Genomic DNA, 21443 nt, shown 5'->3' on the forward strand with positions numbered 1-21443 from the left:
TTAATTAAAAGCATACACCATCAAAGATACATTACAAAAGATTCTTCCACTAACTAAGTAATAAAAACATGAATAAAATAGGTGGTGAAAAATCACTAAAACAACAAATAACACTACATGTAGCCTACTGATGGACTGAGAAAACAAAATCAGGGGTTGTATTTCCTGAAGAGGTGCGTTTTAAGTGCTCGTTTGAATGCTTGGGGTGACTGAGAGTGGCGGATGTGAAAGGGGAGAGAATTCCACTGTGTGGGTGCGCAGAAAGTAAAAGTGCGTTGTCCGTATGTTTTGGTTTTGGTGTGTGGAATGGTAAGGATGCGACAGTCAGAAGAGGCACGGAGTTGTCTTGCTGGAGAATAGACGGTGAGGAGTTCAGAGAAGTAAGCAGGAGACGAACCAGAAAAGAAGTTAAAGCAGAGGGTAGACAGTTTGTAGTCAATGCGGGCTTGAATAGGTAACCAGTGCAGTGTGTGAAGAAGTGGTGTTGCGTGATCCCGTTTTCGTGCTTTGAGAATGAGGCGTGCTGCCGAGTTTTGGACTTTTTGTAGTTTATGCAGGAGGTACAGAGGACAGCCAGAGAGAAGAGAGTTGCAGTAGTCAAGTTTAGAAAGAACAAAGGCACAGACAAGAGTGTTAGTTGTTTGAGAGGATAGTGTGTGGCGAATGGTGCTGATCTTACGAAGCTCAAAATAAGCTGCTCTACAGACTAAAGATATATGTTTGTTAAGGGTCATGTCAGATGAAAGGGTGAATCCAAGGTTTCTAGCTGATGGTGAGAAAAGAATGTCGGTGTTGCCTATTTGAACAGAAACAGGTTGGGGAGAGGGAAATGTAGTGTTCTTCTTTTTGCACAGTAAGACTTCAGTCTTATCATCATTCAGCTTAAGTTTGTTATCAACCATCCAAGATTTAACATCAGTGATGCATGTCTGAATGGTCTGGATGGCGGAATGTGTCTCTGCTGGGGGACTGGGTTTATACAGCTGGGTGTCATCAGCAAAAGACTGATTTAAAACAGAATGGTTTTGAATCAGTATGGAGAGGGGCTTAGTGTACATGATGAAAAGGATGGGACCAAGTACTGAACCTTGAGGAACGCCGAAAGAAAGTGGGGCTGGAGCAGACATCTGGCCATCGACAAGCACAGCCTGAGTCCTGCCAATGAGATAGGACTCAAGCCATGCCAGCGGTGGACCGGAGATGCCGTACAGAGTCTGAAGTCTATGGAGAAGCGTGACATGGTCAATCGTGTCGAACGCTGCAGAAAGGTCAAGTAGGGTAAGCACTGACACATCACCACCATCCAGAGCAGACAGAATGTCACTGATTACTTTAAGTGGGGCTGTTTCAGTACAGTGAGAAGGGCGATAAGCGGACTGAGAGTGCGAGATCAAATCATGGGTGTTCAAATATGACAACAGCTGCTTCAAAACTACCTTTTCAAAAACTTTGGACAAGAATGATAAATTAGATACAGGACGATAATTTTTCAAAATATTGACATCAAGACTTGGTTTTTTGAGAAGTGGTTTAACAAGTGCAGTTTTGAACAATGATGGAAAAACACCAGATAACAGGCTATCATTGACAATTTGAGTAAGAGTTGGCAACAACACATCAAGATTCTCAAAAAGCAATGGTGTGGGTATGGCATCAAGTGGACAAGTTGTTGGTTTGGACTTCAGAATAATGGATCTAAGGTCTTTTTCACTGATTGGCTGGAATGATGAAAAAGAACAATCAGTGGGAACATCAACATGACTGGAGGAAGCAGAATGTGCACTCATCTGATCAAATTCAGAACGAATATCAGAAACCTTGAATACTATGCAATAGTACATCAACTCTGCAAGACAATGGATATTATGCAGAACATCATAATTTCGTGAAGAAGACAATAAATCAAAAGTGAGTGACCGTGTTCCAAGGGACATAACAATCAAGAGTATACTATTTTCATTAAATTCTTTCTTTCTTTCTTTCTTTCTTTATTTGGTGTTTAACGTCGTTTTCAACCATTCAAGGTTATATCGCGACGGTTTTCATTAAATGGGATATATATATATATATATTTGTTTTTGAAAGAATCTGTGCTGGTAGCTTCCCGTAAGGCATTCGGAAGAGCGTTCCAGAGACGGCCACCTGAATAAACTAGACTAGACTTAAATAGATCTATCCTGGGAAGAGGAGTGTTACATTTCATAAGGTGGTGTGAATTCTTCAAAGAGAACTTTGAACAAATGGTTTGGGGTAGAGTTTCGGATATAATTGCATGCATAAAGATTCCTTTGTTAAAAAGCAGTCTTGACTTTAGAGGTCTTTCTTTCTTTCTTTATTTGGTGTTTAACGTCGTTTTCAACCATTCAAGGTTATATCGCGACGGGACTTTAGAGGTAAGATTCCTAAATGTATGTAGTCTAACTCTGTGAGAGTAGTGTGCTTTAGTAATACTACTTTTAGCGCTCTTGTATGTAATCTGCTAAGTGGTTTTAAGGAATTTTCACTTGCTGAGTCCCATAGAGTGGATGCGTAATCAATAACAGATTGAATATGAGCAATGAAGAATAACTTGCTGGTGTGGCAGTTCAGGAAGTGTTTAATTCTAGTTATCCCATGACCTGCCTCTTTGTCTCTGTTAGCTGAGGAGGTGATTATTCTGCATATTCCATCACAACCATATGGATATCCCATCACAACCGAGTTTCGATCTCAACTGTCATTGGTCATTGTCTTTGATTTCAGAGTACAATTGAATCATTTATAGAGGTCATCTGCATATTCAGAGTTTACAGATGGACTACTTTTTTCAACATACGACTGAAATATGTTGTGGTGTCAAAGTCAATATCACGTATAGGTACAAGCCTACATGTGTCAATGTTGAGAAAATAAAGAATACTTCATACGATAAGCACATTCTGCATGGATTTAAAGAGCGGAGTCGAGATATTTCGCTGGCTGAAGCGACTGCATGGTCAAAGGCATGTTTAACGAGTATCGCGAGTGGGATCAAGGGACGATACTCCCTAATTTTTACACAGACAGCCATCTACACAGAACCGTGAGAGAGAGAGAGAGAGAGAGAGAGAGAGAGAGAGAGAGAGAGAGAGAGAGAGAGAGAGAGAGAGAGAGAGAGAGAGAGAGAGAGAGAGAGAGAGAGAGAGAGAGAGAGAGAGAGAGAGAGAGAGAGAGAGAGAGAGAGAGCAATAAAAAAACTCAATCTGAAACTGACATCGATTGTCGAAGGCATGCCTGCGGTGCATAACTCTGGAAAAGTTGTCGTAGCTGGGAACCCGCGTTGAGATCCATTCCAACACCAAACAAATTATCAGAAGACTCACCATGAAGTCAAATCAAACGTTAGGTTTTCTCATTTGGTTATTTGCTTTGGCTTTAAGTGTATTGCTTCGATTGATAGCTGAATCTGCTTGCAACCGTGCTGTTCAAGACTGTTCGAACTGTCGTCTGCTAGACGGGCTTGTGTGAATCCGAGTCGAGTCAACTGCGGGGTTCAGCGACAAATGAGGGAGTGGCACCAACATGAAAAGAAGAAGACGAAAAGAAGTTGGAGATACAGTTAAGATACATGGGGAAGAGAAGAGGATGTGAGGTGTTAGATGTATCCAACCTTAGGTGTTCAAACTCAAGACCGGGACAAAGCAGAAAGCGATGTACCGCGACCAACTCTCAGTGCCGACATACAACTTCCAAGCTTTATTGCTTAACGTCTACAACAGGCGAAGTATTGAAGCTTTGGCTCACCTAAACCCGACGACTGCATATGTAAGTGATCCACGTGTGAAAACCAAAACAGAACAGCGCGATGACAGCCAACATTTCTATCCCCGACTGACACTGCATGCGAACTGACTTGGGTCAACGATCAAGCCAGCACGGCCCGAACTGAATTTTTTGCTCTGCCATTATCGTGCGCAATTCTGGTAAAAATATAAACCCGGTATGCCGAATTGAGTATAACGAAAGCCGATGCCAAATATACACAGGGATATTTTAAAATGACTGTCAACATGTAAAAGCAGATAGCAGACCTTTTTATAAGCAATATGAATGACTGAATGTCCACATACAAGTCGAATGACGCCGTCCATTATGCTGACAAATGGGAACTAGCTTTGCGCATGAATTCATTGACATGAATTTCGACTGCGGAGGCTTTTGGCAAGCTGAAAACAGGCACGGGCAGGTTTTAGTGGAAAAAGTAAGTGTTTTTAATGAAAACGTCGGAGTAATGAGATAAATAGCTTACACACCTCGTCCTGAATATCTTGCATATTTTCCCTCGGGTCGATTTTCATGTATTACCTCGCCAAAGGCTCGGTAATACATGAAAATCGACCCTCGGGAAAATATGCAAGATAATCAGAACTCGGAGTGTGTAACCTATATATAAGAGATACACTTTCTTTGACACCACTTTACTAAGTTGCTCTATGTGGGTTGACCAAGACAAGTTGCTATCAATATTAACACTTAGCAGTTTGTGATGGTCGACTTTTCCCACTATTTCACCATCTATCATTAAAGCAGGACCAGCTGAACAAATAGTGAGTGGGGGAGAGAGGAGGAAAACACAGCTGTGATGGTGAGAGGGAGGGAGTACGGGTGTGAGACGTAGGAGGAAAACACAGCACTGATGGTGAGAGGGAGGGGGTAGGGGTGTGAGAGGTGGAGAGAGGAGGAAAACACAGCTGTGATGGTGAGAGGGATGGGGGTAGGGGTGTGAGTGGGGGAGAGAGGAGGAAAACACAGCTGTGATGGTGAGAGGGAGGGAGTACGGGTGTGAGAGGGGGAGAGAGGAGGAAAACACAGCTGTGATGGTGAGAGGGATGGGGTATGGGTGTGAGAGGGGGAGAGAGGAGTAAAACACAGCTGTGATGGTGAGAGGGAGGGGGTAGGGGTGTGAGTTGGGTAGGGAGGAGGAAACAGCTGTGATGGTGAGAGGGAGGGGTGAGGGCGGGGGTGAAATAACACACAGCTGTAGGAATAGCGTTCCCCAGAGAGTCCTTAGTATTATCAACACTGCTAGCGAACACGTGTGTTGCTCTCGATACAGTTTTGTTATTCAAAAGACCTTGAAAAGGCTCACACATTTGAGGAGACAGTACATCGTCAGGTCTTTGATTCCAGAGGGAGTTTCTGAATGCCTGGTTCCCTAACCTTCACAGGGACGTCTATATGATCCCCCCGCACCATGTAGACACGGTGCACGTCACAAAACAACACACCCAGGGAGGTGACTTGATCGACGTGCTGACAACTCAACAACAAATCGACAGTGATAGCACTAAGCGTACAGAGGTCAGTGACGTCGTACACATAGACAGAGCGCTGAAGAAAGTCCAATGCTGCATGAATAAGATCAAGGACAAAGCAGAGAGTCAGAAAGAAGTTTTGATAATAATGACTCAAGGCAAATGTGGCCTTTACGGCGCTGGTTCTCGAAGCCTCTACACTGGGGTAGCCGCCAGGAGCATGAACAGCGACGAGACAGAACCTTTAGTTCTGCAAGAAGACTTAGTTCTGGAGGAAGACTTTGTTGATCTGCTGGTCATTGATCGTAACCGGGGAGTAATGATGGGGGCAATCATACGTCAGACAGAAGAGGACCCTCATGCAGTTCAAGAAGAATTGCGGAAGGCAGCTGATTACCTGCAGCAAGCTGGAGATGTCGTGAAGCGTTGTGTTCTGGGTGACTTGGACCTACCCCAGCCTGCAATCCACCAGGCCATTCTCCTGCCTCACACGACCAGACGCTGTCTAGTGGAGGCACTGCAAAACATGGACGATGTAAGTATGCTTTACCCCCCCCCCCCCCCCCCCTCTACAAACACATACATACACACACGCACGCACGCCAGCACGCACACACACACAACTACACAGCCACACACAAACACACGCGCCCACACACACACACACACACACACACACAAACACACACATAAAGAGAGAAAGAGAGAGAGTGAGAGAGAGAGAGAGAGAGAGAGAGAGAGAGAGAGAGAGAGAGAGAGAGAGAGAGAGAGAGAGAGAGAGAGAGAGAGAGAGAGAACGTGCGGATAATGTTTAAAGAACACAGAGAGAGAGGGGAAAGAGGGGATAACAATTTCCCCATCAACAGATGCTGAGTTTCTCTTTTCCACGCGCACTTTGTTTACCTTGCTGACGAGAACAACACTTTCGGAACACTGAGGTAGCTTCGTTGACGTCAATTTGCGGTACATTTGAAAACGACGTCATTTGAGTTTAAGCGAGTGCTCAAAACGGGCAGACAGCTTTCTATTACATGCGGAAACACTGTGGTGCTTTTGTCCAGAAAAAACTCTTCTTTTAGGCCCAGAAGTCAGATGATTCCGTATGTAAGTATAGTTTAACTGTCATAGTATGCACTAGCGCGTGTTAAATCGTTCTTTGTTATATCCTCCATTTATTTGCAGTCCGTGTGTGTTGACCTCAGTTGCAGAAGTTGGAGCAGTGTCTGGGCGTGAAGGCAGGGCAAAGGGTCGACAAGTGGTGTCTCTGTCATGATGATATGACAGACGACACCAGACGAGACGCCTGGTGGAACACCTGCTGGGAGGGGGAAAAGGCAGGGGACCCCGCAATGAAGGGAGGTTCCACGTATGAAAAGCTTGTGGCAAGGTAGAGTCATTTTATCGGTAAAGTAACCACACACAGAGAAACACAAACGCATGAATACACAGGTGCATACATTATTAGTGAGTCTGTCTGTCTGTCTCCCTGTCTGTGCCTGTCTGTCTATGTCAGTCTGTCTGTCTCTCTCTGTCTCTGTCTCTGTTTCTCTCTCAGTCTCTGTCTCTGTTTCTCTCTCACTCTCTCTCTCTCTCTTGTATATTTATGTATGTGACGTTTTGTGTGCTAGCATGTCTTTTTTTGGGCCTCTTTATGTGTTTTTCTTTCCCTATTTCGTTGTGTGTGTGTGTGTGTGTGTGTGTGTGTGTGTGTGTGTGTGTGTGTGTGTGTGTGTGTGTGTGTGTGTGTGTGTGTGTGTGTGTGTGTTCACAAGCTTACATAAAGTGTGATATTTATCAATGCAGGTTCGCCGTACCACTGGCAACGGTACAGGTGTACCTTAGCCGCAAGCCGCGACTACAGCTGTGGACCCAGGGCCATTTTGTTCAGGCTGTCGGGGAAGAACATGGCAGACCCATGTCTTGCCTTGCTCTTTTCCCGGAACAGTTTGAAGTCCTGGAGCACACGCCAAACAACGACGACGACGACGACGACGACATTAGGGTCTTCAGGGGCGCGCCCGGGGTAGGGAAATCGATCATTTTAATTCTAAGGGGTTCCTACTGGATGAGGAAGTATCGCCGCACCGTCTTTGTTCTTCAGACGAGTGACGATGGTACAGCTGCCGCCTACCTGGTTAGACATCAGTTGAGCAAAACAGTCGGACAGGGCGCCGGCAGCGTGCAGCTCGTCAACATGGCGGGGGTACGGGACAGGTGTCGATGGACAGACGGAGGCGAGGAGAAAGTGCAGGCCTGGGTGGAGGAGCTGTGTCAACACGCACAGGCTGATGGGCGCGTGCACATCCTGGCCGATGAGGCCAACGGGTAAGAATGACGCCGTACACTGAATCTAACACTGCCTCCTGTCACTCTTGCGTTGGTCGGTGTGGTCGTGTTCGGTAGAAGATAATCTGATCATTCCGAAAACGTGTTTTTTCACCTTCCTGATATGCTAACTGTCAATAAATTATATAGAGTTTGTGCATAAATAATGGTTCTTAATTATTCCCGTGTAATCAATACATTACGACAGTTTATTGGATATAGAATGTGCAGTCAACGACTGTCACTGTGTCCGGTACTGATCAGTGATGTCAAAAGTCTTTCCCATCAGGCGCCACCCTTTGTTTGTCTGCCATGCTGAACAGATCGCTAAATATGTTGCCTGGAGTCTGATGACAGGTAAATCATATTTACCTTACTCTGTTTACGTCGTGTGAGTTTTTACGTCACTCCGTTTACGTCTTATGCACTATTACGTCATTTTATATCTGTGTCTCTGCACTTTTGGTTTCATTTGGTTTAATCATAGATCTATACAGACGGGATCGCCAACTCGTCGCGCGCGCTCAGCAAGTAGCGGAAAGCGGGGAAAACGATTTTGACAGAACATTTATTTCCGGTGTGAGTTTTTCCCTAGCAGACGGCCATTGTTTTTAAACTTCGTGTGACCAGTTTGTTGTGTTTCATCGGCTGTCATCATCATGCCTGGTTCTTACTGTGCAATTTAGAACTGTAGAGCAAATCGTTGAAGGTGCTCTAATCTTTTGACGTTTCGTGTGTTGCCGAGAAATGGAAAAAAATAATGAATGGCGAGCTGCGTTCACAAGCAAAATCTGACAAGCTTTTCAACCCAGAGGGAGCGAAGATATGTGCACGTCACTCGACTTCAATGAGAACTGCTTCAAATACGGTATGTCATGTTCTTCATAATAATGATACTCATGGTGATTTCGAATTATCGTGTATTGTAGTATTGCCACAAATCTTGTCAGTTTGTTTTACATCCAAGTTCTTGCTGGACACCTGAACATTTGTGAACCTCAGTGCATGTTCATGTTGCTTCAAGTTCAAGTCTAAGTACTGTTAGCATAGGGCAACAATATTTTTCTTTGGATTTATTTCGGAGTTCTTATGGTGGAATACATTCTCTCAATTCTAGAACAGTTGAAATGTTGAAGATCGGTACATAAATGTTTATTTTACGATTTAAAAAAAAAAGCGATTTTGGGGCTGCTGAAAGTGAAATTGAAAAAGTGACCCTCGCCCCTTACAACATGTCCTGCACACAATTTGATCTAAGAACCTGGTGCAATATATTTTAAATGGCTTTCTTGTCATTAATACTTTGAACAAAAACAGATTTGGTGGTAGGAAGTCACACGAAAAAGAAAAACAAGACCTCTTTATCTCTGTGAAATTCTAAATGTGTTTGTACTCAGTAAACCTTCAAAAGGTAATGTTTTTGGCTCCCATTTCCAGATATTGCTGCTATTTATTTTTTTTTCTTATTTGGTGATGGTTGCTACACATCAGAATCAGGATCATCTTCCTAATACTAATACAGTAATAGTTAATAAATTGATATAGTTGGAACCCTGGCACGCTAGTGATACTGATAGCGGTACAGAATGGTTCTGTATAAATAAAATTAAATGATAATCTACTTGATATTTGCAGGGCCGACTCATCCAAGGAAGTCTTCCCACTGAGATCATGCCACAGAAGTCAATTGAGACATCGAAGACACATGCAAGACGTGAACCAGTGAGTACAATTTATTCAAAATCAAATGGTTGAAATGCATGCTAATACAACATTATGTTTTTATCAGGCACACACAAAATACGTTCAATAATAACATTGACAATGCCACGCACATTTTGGTTGGTAATGGTAGGTGTGTTACTGTTTACATTTATTGACTTAAAGGTACTGAACTTGTCAAATCCAGGTGCACGGAGCCCCTGGGGCTTTTAGTCATACCTCAGGCAGCTATCCGTTAGAAGAACTACCAAGTTTCATTGACTTGCACCCAAAGAGTCAAGAACTGCGATTTTTTTTTTACGAATTAATTTCGTACTCGGACCCGGCTGGTCTTGACCTATTTTTGGATCTAAATTTAGATCAGGTCACCACATCATGCACAAAAAGACACGTTACTAGTAGCAAACTATGTCAGACATCATCATGAGTTTGTGTAAAACAAAATGGAGGCCGGAATCACTCAGTTGAATCGAACTCCGACCAAACACCACGTAATAACTAGGTTAATTTATGCACTCGCGTGAACAAGAAACGGTCGAGCTTCACAGATGTCGTCGTTGAGTAGTTTTGGGTTTGTTTTACTACCATAGGAGGATTTTTGAACTGTAAATGCACTCAGCTGCAACAAAATCGCAAAACAAAGGCTGTGAGCTGCACTGTGCCTTTAAAAGTTTACTGTTTTAACGAGAGCAAGGGTTGTCTCCCTAGGTTCAAGGTTAAATACCAGAAACTTTCTGCATCTAATTTGCATGCAGTATCGAACATCAAGTTATTTTTTTTTATCAAATCATCAATATCTGTTTGCAAAACACAATCCCTATTCTCCACCAAATCGTCCAACTTCAAACGTCTATCAACTGCCATTAATAGCTATCACCCAGCTATGTTTATGGACAGTTAGACTTATTTCTCTAGAAATTTAGTTTTACTAAGGGTTTATTGTTCTGCTTTATTTCAGACATTCCGTCCCGCACCAGAATTGCCAGAGGTTGTTGCAACTACAACTTTGAAGAACTGTGTTGTGATGTACAGCAGCTTCCCGAGCCGTGGTGCCTCGCGAAGAACGAGGAGAACCTGGTTAAGGTTGTTGTGCTGGTGCCTGGAGGCCAGCTTGGTTTGGCTTTGAGTCAGCATTTTCAGTGATTTTTTCTACGCAGCTGATGGTGTTTGGATTTAAAGTGTAAAGGAAAAAGTCCCTCCCGAAGCAGCGTGCTGCAGTTTAGACTGGCTTGGGGGAAAGTGTCGAAGTGAGTGACAAGTAATATTTTTAGTAAATCGCTTTGTGTCACAATTATTCGACACCAATTCTGAGCCAAGAGAATGATTTTTTTTTTGCATTTAGAATGTTGTGTTTTATAGGTTAGGTGTGGAAAATTGGATTTGACTGTAAAGCAGAGAATGTAAATAAACTTGGCCAAGAAATTATTGCGACAAATTTCAAACTCCCAAATTAAAGCATTCATTAATTCCCGTTAATTAATTAATTAAATGTCACAAGAATGTATGCTTTAATTTGGGTGCAACATGTTGAAACTTTGTTTGAGAATGTATCTACTTCATTGATTAAATATATGCATGTGTATGAATAGGAATCTTTCTTGTGTCAAATTGTGCGAATTGAGACTGAGTGAGATAGTGAATGTTGGTACATTACAGGGCCGGACTAGGCAAAGAGGAATGGGGGGGGGGGGTTGCCAGTGGTGGAAGGGTAGGTCATATTCTGAGATAGGAAAATGGTCGCTCCTTGCATGAAACGGCATAAAATAAATAATAATACATTTTTTTAAATAAGTGAGGTACATGTTCAGGCTGGGGGGGGGGGGGGGGTTGCGCAACCCCCATAACCCCCCCCCCCCCCCCCCGGTAGTCCGGCCCTGCATTAATTGTCACTGTATGGTGTGTGTGTGTGTCACTGTGACCAAAGATACATATGCTCTATTTGAGTTCATACAACTTCCAATTCCATTCAAACGTTAACAAAGTGTTGCTGGTATGCGACTGAACATGTTCTATTAGGAAAGCAAATCAAATCCAGTGTACATAGTGGTCAACATAAAAACAATTAGACGCATCGATGCAAGACATTTATCAAGTGGCTGACAATTGATTTTGAAATGAAAACTGTTTGCAAAATATCTCGCTGTCAAAATTTTATCTTGAACAAGTACACAAAGGAATTAGGTTTGAACCATAGCAAAATGAATATGTTTCAATTTTTCGTGTTGCAGACTTAAATTTACATGGACTCAGACCTGTTTACCCTTACGATTTTGGCGTAATTTATTACGATTTTCTGCAAAAAATACGCCATTTCGCTATCCGTGTCAAGACTACGATTTTCATAAATTAAAAAAATGTAAAAAAAAATATATATATATTTTTTTTAATCAATTCACATGTTTGGCATTGTTTTTTTCAATGGCAAAATGGGGTGAAAAAGCACAGCACTGACCAGAGATCATGTCTGTCTGATGAGACGCTGGAGAGGTTTTGTACAACTCTCGCTTACTCTATTACACAGTCATGTCGTATGAATAAAGAGCAATTACTTCCCTTTGGTTATTTGATATCATCAACGCTTTGCCTCATTCTGTTTAAGATTTCTTCTTTGTGTTGCATGGACAGACACATCTGCAATACATTGGGCTTGACAAAGGTCAGTTTGCCCTTGTTCAGCATGCTTGTCATGTCAGGGGTGGTTTCACTCTCTTCACTGTAGGATTCAGGTGCGCAAGTCAGGGCTTCCAAACACTGCAATTTCTCATCTCTGTACGCACTTTTTTGGAGACACCAAACTCTCTGTTTTAGCTTTTTGGCAACACATCCTCCAACATACTTTGCATTGTCCTCTTCATCCTCTTTGATTTCTAATGCACTTACTGGTTCCCTAGTTTTTCTTCATAGGCCTTTAAGACACCAACAGTATAAAAATGTTCAAGGCAATCCAGGCTGAAGCTGCAGGGGATACTGTCAACTCAGTAATGCCTGAATGCTGGGTTGAAAAAGCAGAGTAGTACCTGGCACACATTCTCCTTGGCAGCATTCCCAACCTTGCCTCAGGGAACTAGGCAGTCATTAAGAAGCAGAAGTTTCTCTTCCAGATCTGCACCTAAAACACAGAAAATAAAATATTATAATTAAAACAGCATACAAATATAGCAGAAATCAACCCAAGAGTGAAACTGAAGATGTAGATGCATGCACACAATCAAAACCAACACACGACAACAACCCAAAACTACACTACATGAATGGATGTGAACATATTAAATTTTGTATTCCATTTGTCGTTATAGAACGTGTTGGCAAACCACTTTCATGAATCCTTATCATGTCTTACAACTATTACATGTGCTATTAATGATCCTAAAAAACACATGAAATATTGTAGTGGCAGGCATGTACCTAAAATATTTTTAAACAGCAGCCTCTCTGTGCAACGAAGCAGTATTTTTTGCTCGAAAACTATGATGGAAAGTGATCTTTCAGGTACTGGGACTTTGCAAGCTGATTTTTTGTTATACCGCCTTACTCAAAAACTTACTTTTCAATTACTGAATTGGTCGACAAGCTCTCTGAGCTCCGGTGAAAGGCAGTTGTCATTCTTGATAGATGCACAAGCGTTCTGCAATAAAGCATGCAATTTAGAAGTGACAATGAATTTAAAAACAACAGAAGACATCAAGCATATATATCAAAACAGAATTATGCTGGAGGGGAGAGAAAACAAATATATTGCACTGATCTTTTTGATGTGTTGATCTGACTTCAGTTCCTGCACCATTTTTAACTTCCATGCATGATGTACATTCAAATCAATCAATGGTTCAGATATCACTTATCGGTTATTTCTTGAATATCTGTTGTTCCCGTTCTAAATTTTCATACATAGTCTTTTACATAGATCTGTCAATATTTTTACTTAGTTTTGGCAATTCTTGCAGTTCTTTTGTGGTGATGCTGTCATCTTTTCAGCGATTGAGATGTCAGTACTTTCCCCCTGAAAAAAAACAACCATGGAATAGAAAGGGTATCTATAAATCTACAGCCGAATTTCTAACATTCAGAAATTGTTCTGTTGCAAATGTGTCGGTTCGCTGAGCTAAAATAGTGGCCGATGTGAGCGAGAATTCTGCAGAAAAACGATCTGCTGATCAGCTTGCGTACACAGCTTCGGTTTTACCAGTGGGTCAGATGCTCTTGCGTTTCAAGTGCTAAAAACAAAAATAATGACGTGCCGTCCACAATCAATCTTTATTGTTGATTCACATGACTCATTTCAATCATCAGCAATGATCTTTTTGTGTTCCTTGGTTTGCTTTTCTTTTACCTCAGCCACAAACTCCACCTCCCCTTCAAAATTCTCCATCTTCTCCATGTGTTGAAAGACTGCACCGGAAGTAAAGATACTGTCAAAACCTCTCGCAGCCGCAGACGGGAGTTCGAAACAGGGCCAGCGCTGGCGCACGCGCGGAGTTGGCGATCCTGTCAAGGGATATCTATGGTTTAATGGAGAACACACGCCAGAGAATGGAGAGATACAGGCAGCACGATTTACCGTGTGACTTCCTTCTGCAGGGTTACTTCATCAAATCAATATTCGTAATTTACAGGTGAACACACTGACACACCTGTCTGTTCTGTTACAGTGACGTCATGGCAGAGATGCACAGGTCGTTGAAACAACGGGGTGTTGTATACACACTGACACACACACCTGTCTGTTCTGTTACAGTGACGTACGTCATCACAGAGATCTACAGGGCGTTAAAACAACGGGGTATTGTATACACACTGACACACCTGTCTGTTCTGTTACAGTGACGTCATCACAGTGATCTACAAGGCGTTGAAACAACGGCACATAACGGTCAGCCTGTGGGCGGCCGGCGTGTTGCTTGAACTACCTGCCGACATGGAGCGTTATGTGCACCACCTGACGCAGCCCCTGAGGTCGCCACCCAGTGTGGTGAGAGAGGTGGAGCAGGCTCGTGATATTAAGGGAGGAAAGGTCCCGGCATACACCGCGCCGCCTGTCGCCCCGCCCTCTGACGGGCCCCCCATGGTGACAGTTTATCATTTCTGCAGCTGGGAGGGGAGTGACACACATGGACATGAGGGTGTCTATCCATGGCGGTGTGAGAGATGCGGTCAGCTGGTGGCCGACTTACTCACCACGCTGCGTGTCGGTCAGTACACCTCTGTCTGTCTGTCTGTCTGCCTGCCTGCCTGCCTGTATGTCTGTCTGCCTGTCTGTCTGTCTGTCTGTCTGTTTGTCTGTCTGCCTGTCTGTCTGCCTGTCTGTCTGTCTGCCTGTCTGCCTGCCTGTCTGTCTGTCTGCCTGTATATCTGTCTGCCTGCCTGTATGTCTGTCTGCCTTTATGTCTGTCTGTCTGTCTGTCTCTCTGTGTGTCTGTCTGTCTCTCTGTGTGTCTGACAGTCGTTCTGTCTGTCTGTCTGCCTCTCTGTGTGTCTGTCTGTCTGTCTGTCTGTCTGTCTGTCTGTCTCTATGTCTGTCTGCCTCTCTGTCTGCCTGTCTGTCTCTCTGTCTGTCTGCCTGTCTGTCTGCCTCTCTGTCTGTCTGTCTGTCTTCTTGTCTGTCTGTCTGTCTGCCTGCCTGCCTGCCTGTCTGTATGTCTGCCTTTCTGTCTGTCATGCACCGGATCCTACATGACCAAGCACCCGAATATCTAACTCACTTGTTTCAATCAACACCTTCTCGGTATTCCACTTTCAAGCATAATCTGGCCTGCCCGAAGCCACGCATTGACATATATTTAAAACTAGTCTTTCATACTCGGGAGCTTATGTCCGGAACTCCCTACCTACATGCTTAAAATCGATCAGTAACCTTAAAACATTCAAAACACATCTGCAAAAATACATTCAAACATCACTTTAATGTGATGTGCCTGGTTGCTCAAACGTATGTGTGCCTTTTATCCTTCTGAAAAATGTGCATGTGTGTGTCTTGCGTCAACTTGGTGTGATAAGAATACATTCTCGTGTATTACTCCTTCAAGTCCTCTCTAAAAACACACCTCTTCCGGCAATACTTCAACGCCTAGCCTGTTCAGTATCTGCCACATTGAGGAGAGGGGTCACTTGCCATCGTAGCGCGCTGTGGGCCGGCTGGGGACGGGTTGCTATTTCATGTGCCTGTTTCCTTGTTTATTTCCGTGTTTTTTTCCTTGTACGTGCGCGCGATAGCTGTCGCGGTGTATGAGTGCGACTACACGTGCCTTGGCGTGTGTGTGCGAGTGTGCGAGGGCTGTATTTTGTATATTGATTATTTGATACATGTATAAATGTGTCTCCAGGAATATGTTTTGTTTTAATCTTGTGTCGATACTATTTAGTTCTGCCTCGTTATTAGCCATTGAGTATAACTGTTTTATCATCATTGCTTTGTTGTTGTTCTTTAGCCATTTACGTTGAATGACTTGTTATACATTGACATTGATAGTTTTATTCTTCTTCTTCTTCGCCGTTCGCTAGATAGTATTTATCATAAGAACCTTTTCTAATTCAAATTAACTCGATGTTCTTTAACTATATTTATACATAAATGCATATATTGTAAAGCAGTATGCATTGTTAGAGGATTTTTTTTTTTAGTAGCAGTGTTTAAATGTCGAAGCTGCTTTTCCCATTTTTACCCAAGAGACCGACTGTATATTGTGTTATTGTATTTGTCAGACTTGATTGTACCAAGTCCCTACACATGTTGTAATGCGCTTAGAGCCAAATATGTTTGTTTTTTTGTAAGGGATAGGCGCAATATAAATACACTTTATTATTATCCCAGCGAAGCTGGAGGTATCCCGTGAACGCTATACTGTAATCGACTTGAGAAATGTGCATACCGAATAATATGAGTTATTTCTAATATGCTGACTGTTAGCAAATGATAACAAGACATGTCGAGAAAAAAGATATCAAAATGAGCCTTTAGGCGAATTTTGATAGCGTTTTCGAGACATGTCTTGTTATCATTTGCTAACAGTCAGCATATTAGTAATAACGGTTTTATTATCCGTGCGTGGTAACAAACATAATACCCGAAGCGACCCTGCAAGTAAAGTGTCGCCATTTTGGCTTGGTTGGTTACAAGGTAAACAGAGCAAACAAAACAAACATCCAGCACACTTTCAGCTTTCAAGTAATCTTTCCCAAACAGTTTAATTCACAACGTGTCCCTTCTTTTCTGTGCATAGTATCATAAAAACACTCAACAACAACAAAAAACCAGAACACAGACTCGAAAATGCTAACAAACAGAAAGTCCGAAATTGGAACGGACAGTTCTCGGAAGAGCCATCTCAAATGTTGCACATTTGTGTTGCGCATGCGCAGTTGAATGCGGTTAAATGTCGGTGGAATTGAATGTTGATCGTTGCATGCGAGAGGTCACAGTGATGGAACATTGGCGGATTTGGTCTCGTTGGAGGCATGGCAGGTTCGTATTCCGGATCGAAAAGAGCTGCTACCTCGTCGTTGCTGAGTTCCACGTCCTGTCGGATCGTCTGCTGGCTTGTGACAGTCGCCGATGCAACGAGACGACCCCGTTCGATTCTGCTTCCCGTCGCATAAAGTTTTGGCTTGTTCTCCCCGCGAAGTAGATCTATGACTTGGGAGCAGTGCCAACTGCCTATTCTCTGTGAGCTGGGACGACATAGCAGCTGCCATCTCTAGTTTTTTGGCGGTGGATGTTTTTTGGTAAGATCTAACAGTTTTGTGACCGGTGACACTGATAATGTCAATTGGACTGAAGTTCTTGTCTGCGAGTAGTGTTGCACCCGTCGCTCGCACGCTGTGGTTTGTGTAGATCTATATCTGCGACAATTGACACAGCTCACTTCTTCATAGTGTGGACGCCCATAGGTCTGTTGTCATACCATGTTTCGTCATCTCCATGGAACGTGTTGACAGGGAATTGCGAAAGATGCTCACACTTTGGATTTAGCAGAGACAGGTACTTGTAGCTGTACACTTACTGGACAGCTGCTGTCCCCAGTCTCTGGCATGACTCCAGTCACAAGTTCTTCGTCTCCAGCTCTGTGATTCTTGGTAAGTTCATCAAACCGTTTGATTACGTATTGTTTCCCTGTTGTTTGATCCATCTTCACTTCGAAGGTGTCTTTCGTCATTTTTTCAAAGTTTTCCAGGCCCCGTCTAAAAAAATAAAACCGGACATCTAACTGAACCTTGTTCAAAAGGCCAGTGGGGGTGTTGGGAGACATGAATTTTGATGCGTATAGGTTTTTTAGATCTTCTTGATTGATGGCAGGTTTGTTTGCCATGTTGCCAAAAGCACATAGGTGTAGTCTGCTACTGACAGCACCAAAAAGAGTTGCTTCCCTTTACTCAGTATTAAACTTACTTGCCATTCTATTTCCCTCCCACCGACAGAATTTGCTTTTTAGCACATTTTACACAGTAAATTGCACGAGAAAAATGTCAAAAAGTGACATTCAGTAGAACAATTCACCCTGATGTTTTTTATATTAATCCCAGCGAAGCTGGAGGTATCCTGTGAACGCTATACTGTAATCGATTTGAGAAATGTGCACACCGAATAATACATGATAAAGAAGGATTCGTTGTGCCCGGCTACGTGCTACAGTTGGAGATGGAAGTTCACCAAAAATGGGGACCATACTAACAAAAATACGGTGGGTAAAATAGGCGCCCCCATTTTTTCAGCAAACGCCACCCCAGGCCGCTTTGGACGGGTAGAAATTCCGTAGTTTCCAAGTCTATGGATAAAGCTCGCGTAAGAAGAATACGTCACGGTCGAAAGTCTTTGACGTCAATTAATGCATCATGACGTCATGCCTCCCTGTAGTCTTTCTCTCTCGCGCAGTGTGTGTGTTTGTGTTCATTTTGTGCACATGTGTTAGTGTTACTGTGTGTGTGTGTGTGTGTGTGTGTGTGTGTGTGTGTGTGTGTGTGTGTGTGTGTGTGTATTTGTGTGTGTGTGTGTGTGTGTGTGTGTGTGTGTGTGTGCGCGCACGCGTGCATGAGTCTGTACTCGTATGTGTGTGGTGTGTGTGTATTTGTGTGTGTGTGTGTGTTTGTGTGTGTGTGTGCGTGCGCACGCGTGCATGAGTCTGTACTCGTGTGTGTGTAAGTGTGTGTGTGGGCATAAGTGTATGTGTGTGCGTGTATGTGTGTTTGTTTGTAAAGGTGTGCATGTCCGTCTGTCCATATGTGCGTATGGGTGTGTGTTTTGTGTGTATGAAGTTTTTTGTTAGAGAGTGAGTGAGTGCGTGTGAGTGAGTGTGTGTGTGTGTGTGACTTGGTGTGTGTGTGTGTGTGTGTGTGTGTGTTTGAGAGAGAGAGAGAGAGTGTGTGTGTGTGTGTGTGCATGAGTTTGTGTGTATGTTTGTGTGTGTATGAGTGTGTATATGTGTTTGTTTGTAAAGGTGTGTGTGTCCGACTGTCTATGTGCGTATTTGTTTGTTTGTTTGCTCAACGCCCAGCCGACCACGAAGGGCCATATCAGGGCGGTGCTGCTTTGACATATAACGTGCGCCACACACAAGACAGAAGTCGCAGCACAGGCTTCATGTCTCACCCAGTCACATTATTCTGACACTGGACCAACCAGTCCTAGCACTAACCCCATAATGCCAGACGCCAGGCGGAGCAGCCACTAGATTGCCAATAAGTTTTAAAGTCTTAGGTATTCCCCCACCGGGGTTCGAACCCACGACCTCCCGATCACGGGGCGGACGCCTTACCACTAGGCCAACCGTGCCGGTCTATGTGGGTATAAGTGTGTGTTATGTGTGTATGAGATTTGTGTCAGTCAATGTGTGTGTGTGTGTGTGCGCGCGTGCGTATGTACAGTGTGTGTGTGTGTGTGTGTGTGGGTGTGGGTGTTTGTTTGTTTGTTTGCTTAACGCCCAGCCGACCACGAAGGGCCATATCAGGGCGGTGCTGCTTTGACATATAACGTGCGCCACACACAAGACAGAAGTCGCAGCACAGGCTTCATGTCTCACCCAGTCACATTATTCTGACACGGGACCAACCGGAGTGTGTGTGTGTGTGTGTGCGCGCACGCGTGCATGAGTCTGTACTCGTATGTGTGTGACACGTGTGTGTGTGCATGAGTTTGTGTGTATGTTTGTGTGTGTATGAGTGTGTATGTGTGTTTGTTTGTAGGGAGAGAGAGAGAGAGAGAGAGAGAGAGAGAGAGAGAGAGAGAGAGAGAGAGAGAGAGAGAGAGAGAGAGAGAGAGGTTTGTCTTTCGCTGGGGTATGCAGTGCCTTGGCGTTGCACATCTACGTAAAGGTGTGTGTGTCCGTCTGTCTATGTGCGTATTTGTTTGTTTGTTTCCATAATTATCAGGGCGGTGCTGCTTTGAGATATAACGTGCGCCACACAAAAGGCAGAAGTCGCAGCACAGGCTTCATGTCTCACCCAGTCACATTATTCTGACACCGGACCAATCAGTCCTAGCATGCACTAACCCCATAATGCCAGCCGCCAGGCGGAGCACCCACTAGATTGCCAATTTTAAAGTCTTAGGTATGACCCGGCCTGGGTTCTAACCCACGACCTCCCGATCACGGGGCGGACGCCTTACCACTAGGCCAACCGTGTATGTGCGTATGAGTGTGTGTATTGTGTGTATGAGATTTGTGTGAGTCAATGTGTGTGTGTGTGTGTCTGTGGGTGTGTGCGTGCGTACATGCGTGCGTATGTACATGTGTGTGTGTGTGTGTGTGTGTGTGTGTGTGTTTGTGTGGGTGTGTGTCTGTTTGTATAAGAGATAAAGAGAGAGAGAGGGAGAGAGAGAGAGAGAGTGGGTGGGTTGGTTTGTGTTTGTGCGTGTGCGTAAGTGTATGTGTGTGTGTATGTTTGTTTGTTTGTAAAGGTGTGTATGTCCGTCTGTCTATATGTGCGTATGGGGGTGTGTTTTGTGTGTACAGTGAAGTGTGTGTGCTAGAGAGTGAGTGAGTGCGTGTGAGTGAGTGTGTATGTGTGTACGTGTGTAACTTGGGTGTGTGTGTGTGTGTTCGTGTGTGTGTGTGTGTTTGAGAGAGAGAGAGAGAGAAAGAGAGAGAGAGAGAGAGAGGGAGAGAGAGAGAGAGAGAGAGAGAGAGAGAGAGAGAGAGAGAGAGAGAGAGAGAGAGAGAGAGAGAGAGAGAGAGAGAGAGAGAGAGAGAGAGGTTTGTCTTTCGCTGGGGTATGCAGTGCCTTGGCGTTGCACATCTACTTAATTTTTATTTTGTCGTGGTGATTTTTAATGCGTTATACAAAAAGGGTCCCGCCTTGAACGTTATAACATTTAACAGGTCACCTAGAATCAGTCCTGATTGGTCACATAGCCATAAAGGGCACTAGAATGATAATAATACATGATAAAGAAGGATTCTTTGTGCCCGGCTACGTGCTACAGTTGGAGATGGAAGTTTACCAAAACTTGGGACCATACTAACAAAAATACGGTGGGTGCAATAGTCGCCCCCATTTTTTCAGCAAACGCCACCCAAGGCCGTTTTGGACGGGTAGAAATTCCGTAGTTTCCAAGTCTATGGATAAAGCTCGCCAAAGAAGCATACGTCACGGTCGAAAGTCTTTGACGTCAATTAATGCATCATGACGTCATGCCTCCCTGTAGTCTTTCTCTCTCGCGCAGTGTGTACACGTGTTTGTGTTCATTTTGTGCACATGTGTTAGTGTTACTGTTTGTGTGTGTGTGTGTGTGTGTGTGTGTGTGTGTGTGTGTGTGTGTGTGTGTGAAGTTTTTTGTGAGAGAGTGAGTGTGTGTATGTGTGTGTGACTTGGGGTGTGTGTGCGTGTATGTGAGAGAGACTGAGAGAGGGAGAGAGAGAGAGTGTGTGTGTGTGTGTGAATGTGTGTGTACATGAGTTTGTGTGTATGTTTGTGTGTGTATAAGTGTGTAAATGTGTTTGTAAAGGTGTGTGTGTCTGACTGTCTATGTGCGTATTTGTTTGTTTGTTTGCTTAACGCCCAGCCGACCACGAAGGTCCATATCAGGGCGGTGCTGCTTTGACATAGAACGTGCGCCACACACAAGACAGAAGTCGCAGCACAGGCTTCATGTCTCACCCAGTCACATTATTCTGACACCGGACCAACCAGTCC

General features: G+C 43.8%; 3 protein-coding genes across 4 annotated transcripts in view; all 3 read left to right on the plus strand.

Annotated features, from left to right (window-relative positions):
* Window positions 1-21443, plus strand: part of LOC138951437 (uncharacterized) — a 197192-nt gene that overhangs the window by 18332 nt on the left and 157417 nt on the right. The gene's annotated exons all lie outside the window — the stretch shown is intronic.
* On the plus strand, window positions 5182-7722 carry LOC138951460 (uncharacterized). Its single transcript, XM_070323054.1, has 3 exons — window positions 5182-5808; window positions 6476-6660; window positions 7077-7722. The coding sequence occupies exons 1-3, from the start codon at window positions 5197-5199 to the stop codon at window positions 7600-7602; spliced, it is 1323 nt and encodes a 440-aa protein (XP_070179155.1). The 5' UTR covers window positions 5182-5196; the 3' UTR covers window positions 7603-7722.
* LOC138950176 (uncharacterized) overlaps window positions 14032-21443 on the plus strand; it is a 59862-nt gene continuing 52450 nt past the window's right edge. Inside the window, exon 1 of one of the 2 annotated variants that reach the window (XM_070321915.1) lies at window positions 14032-14509. In XM_070321915.1, coding sequence (XP_070178016.1) covers window positions 14236-14509 — 274 coding nt within the window. In that variant the 5' untranslated portion in view covers window positions 14032-14235. The remainder of the gene's footprint in view (window positions 14510-21443) is intronic. The other variant, XM_070321916.1, reaches the window with a different exon arrangement.

The sequence above is a fragment of the Littorina saxatilis genome, linkage group LG16 (genome assembly GCF_037325665.1).
Source record: "Littorina saxatilis isolate snail1 linkage group LG16, US_GU_Lsax_2.0, whole genome shotgun sequence".
NCBI lineage: Eukaryota > Metazoa > Mollusca > Gastropoda > Littorinimorpha > Littorinidae > Littorina > Littorina saxatilis.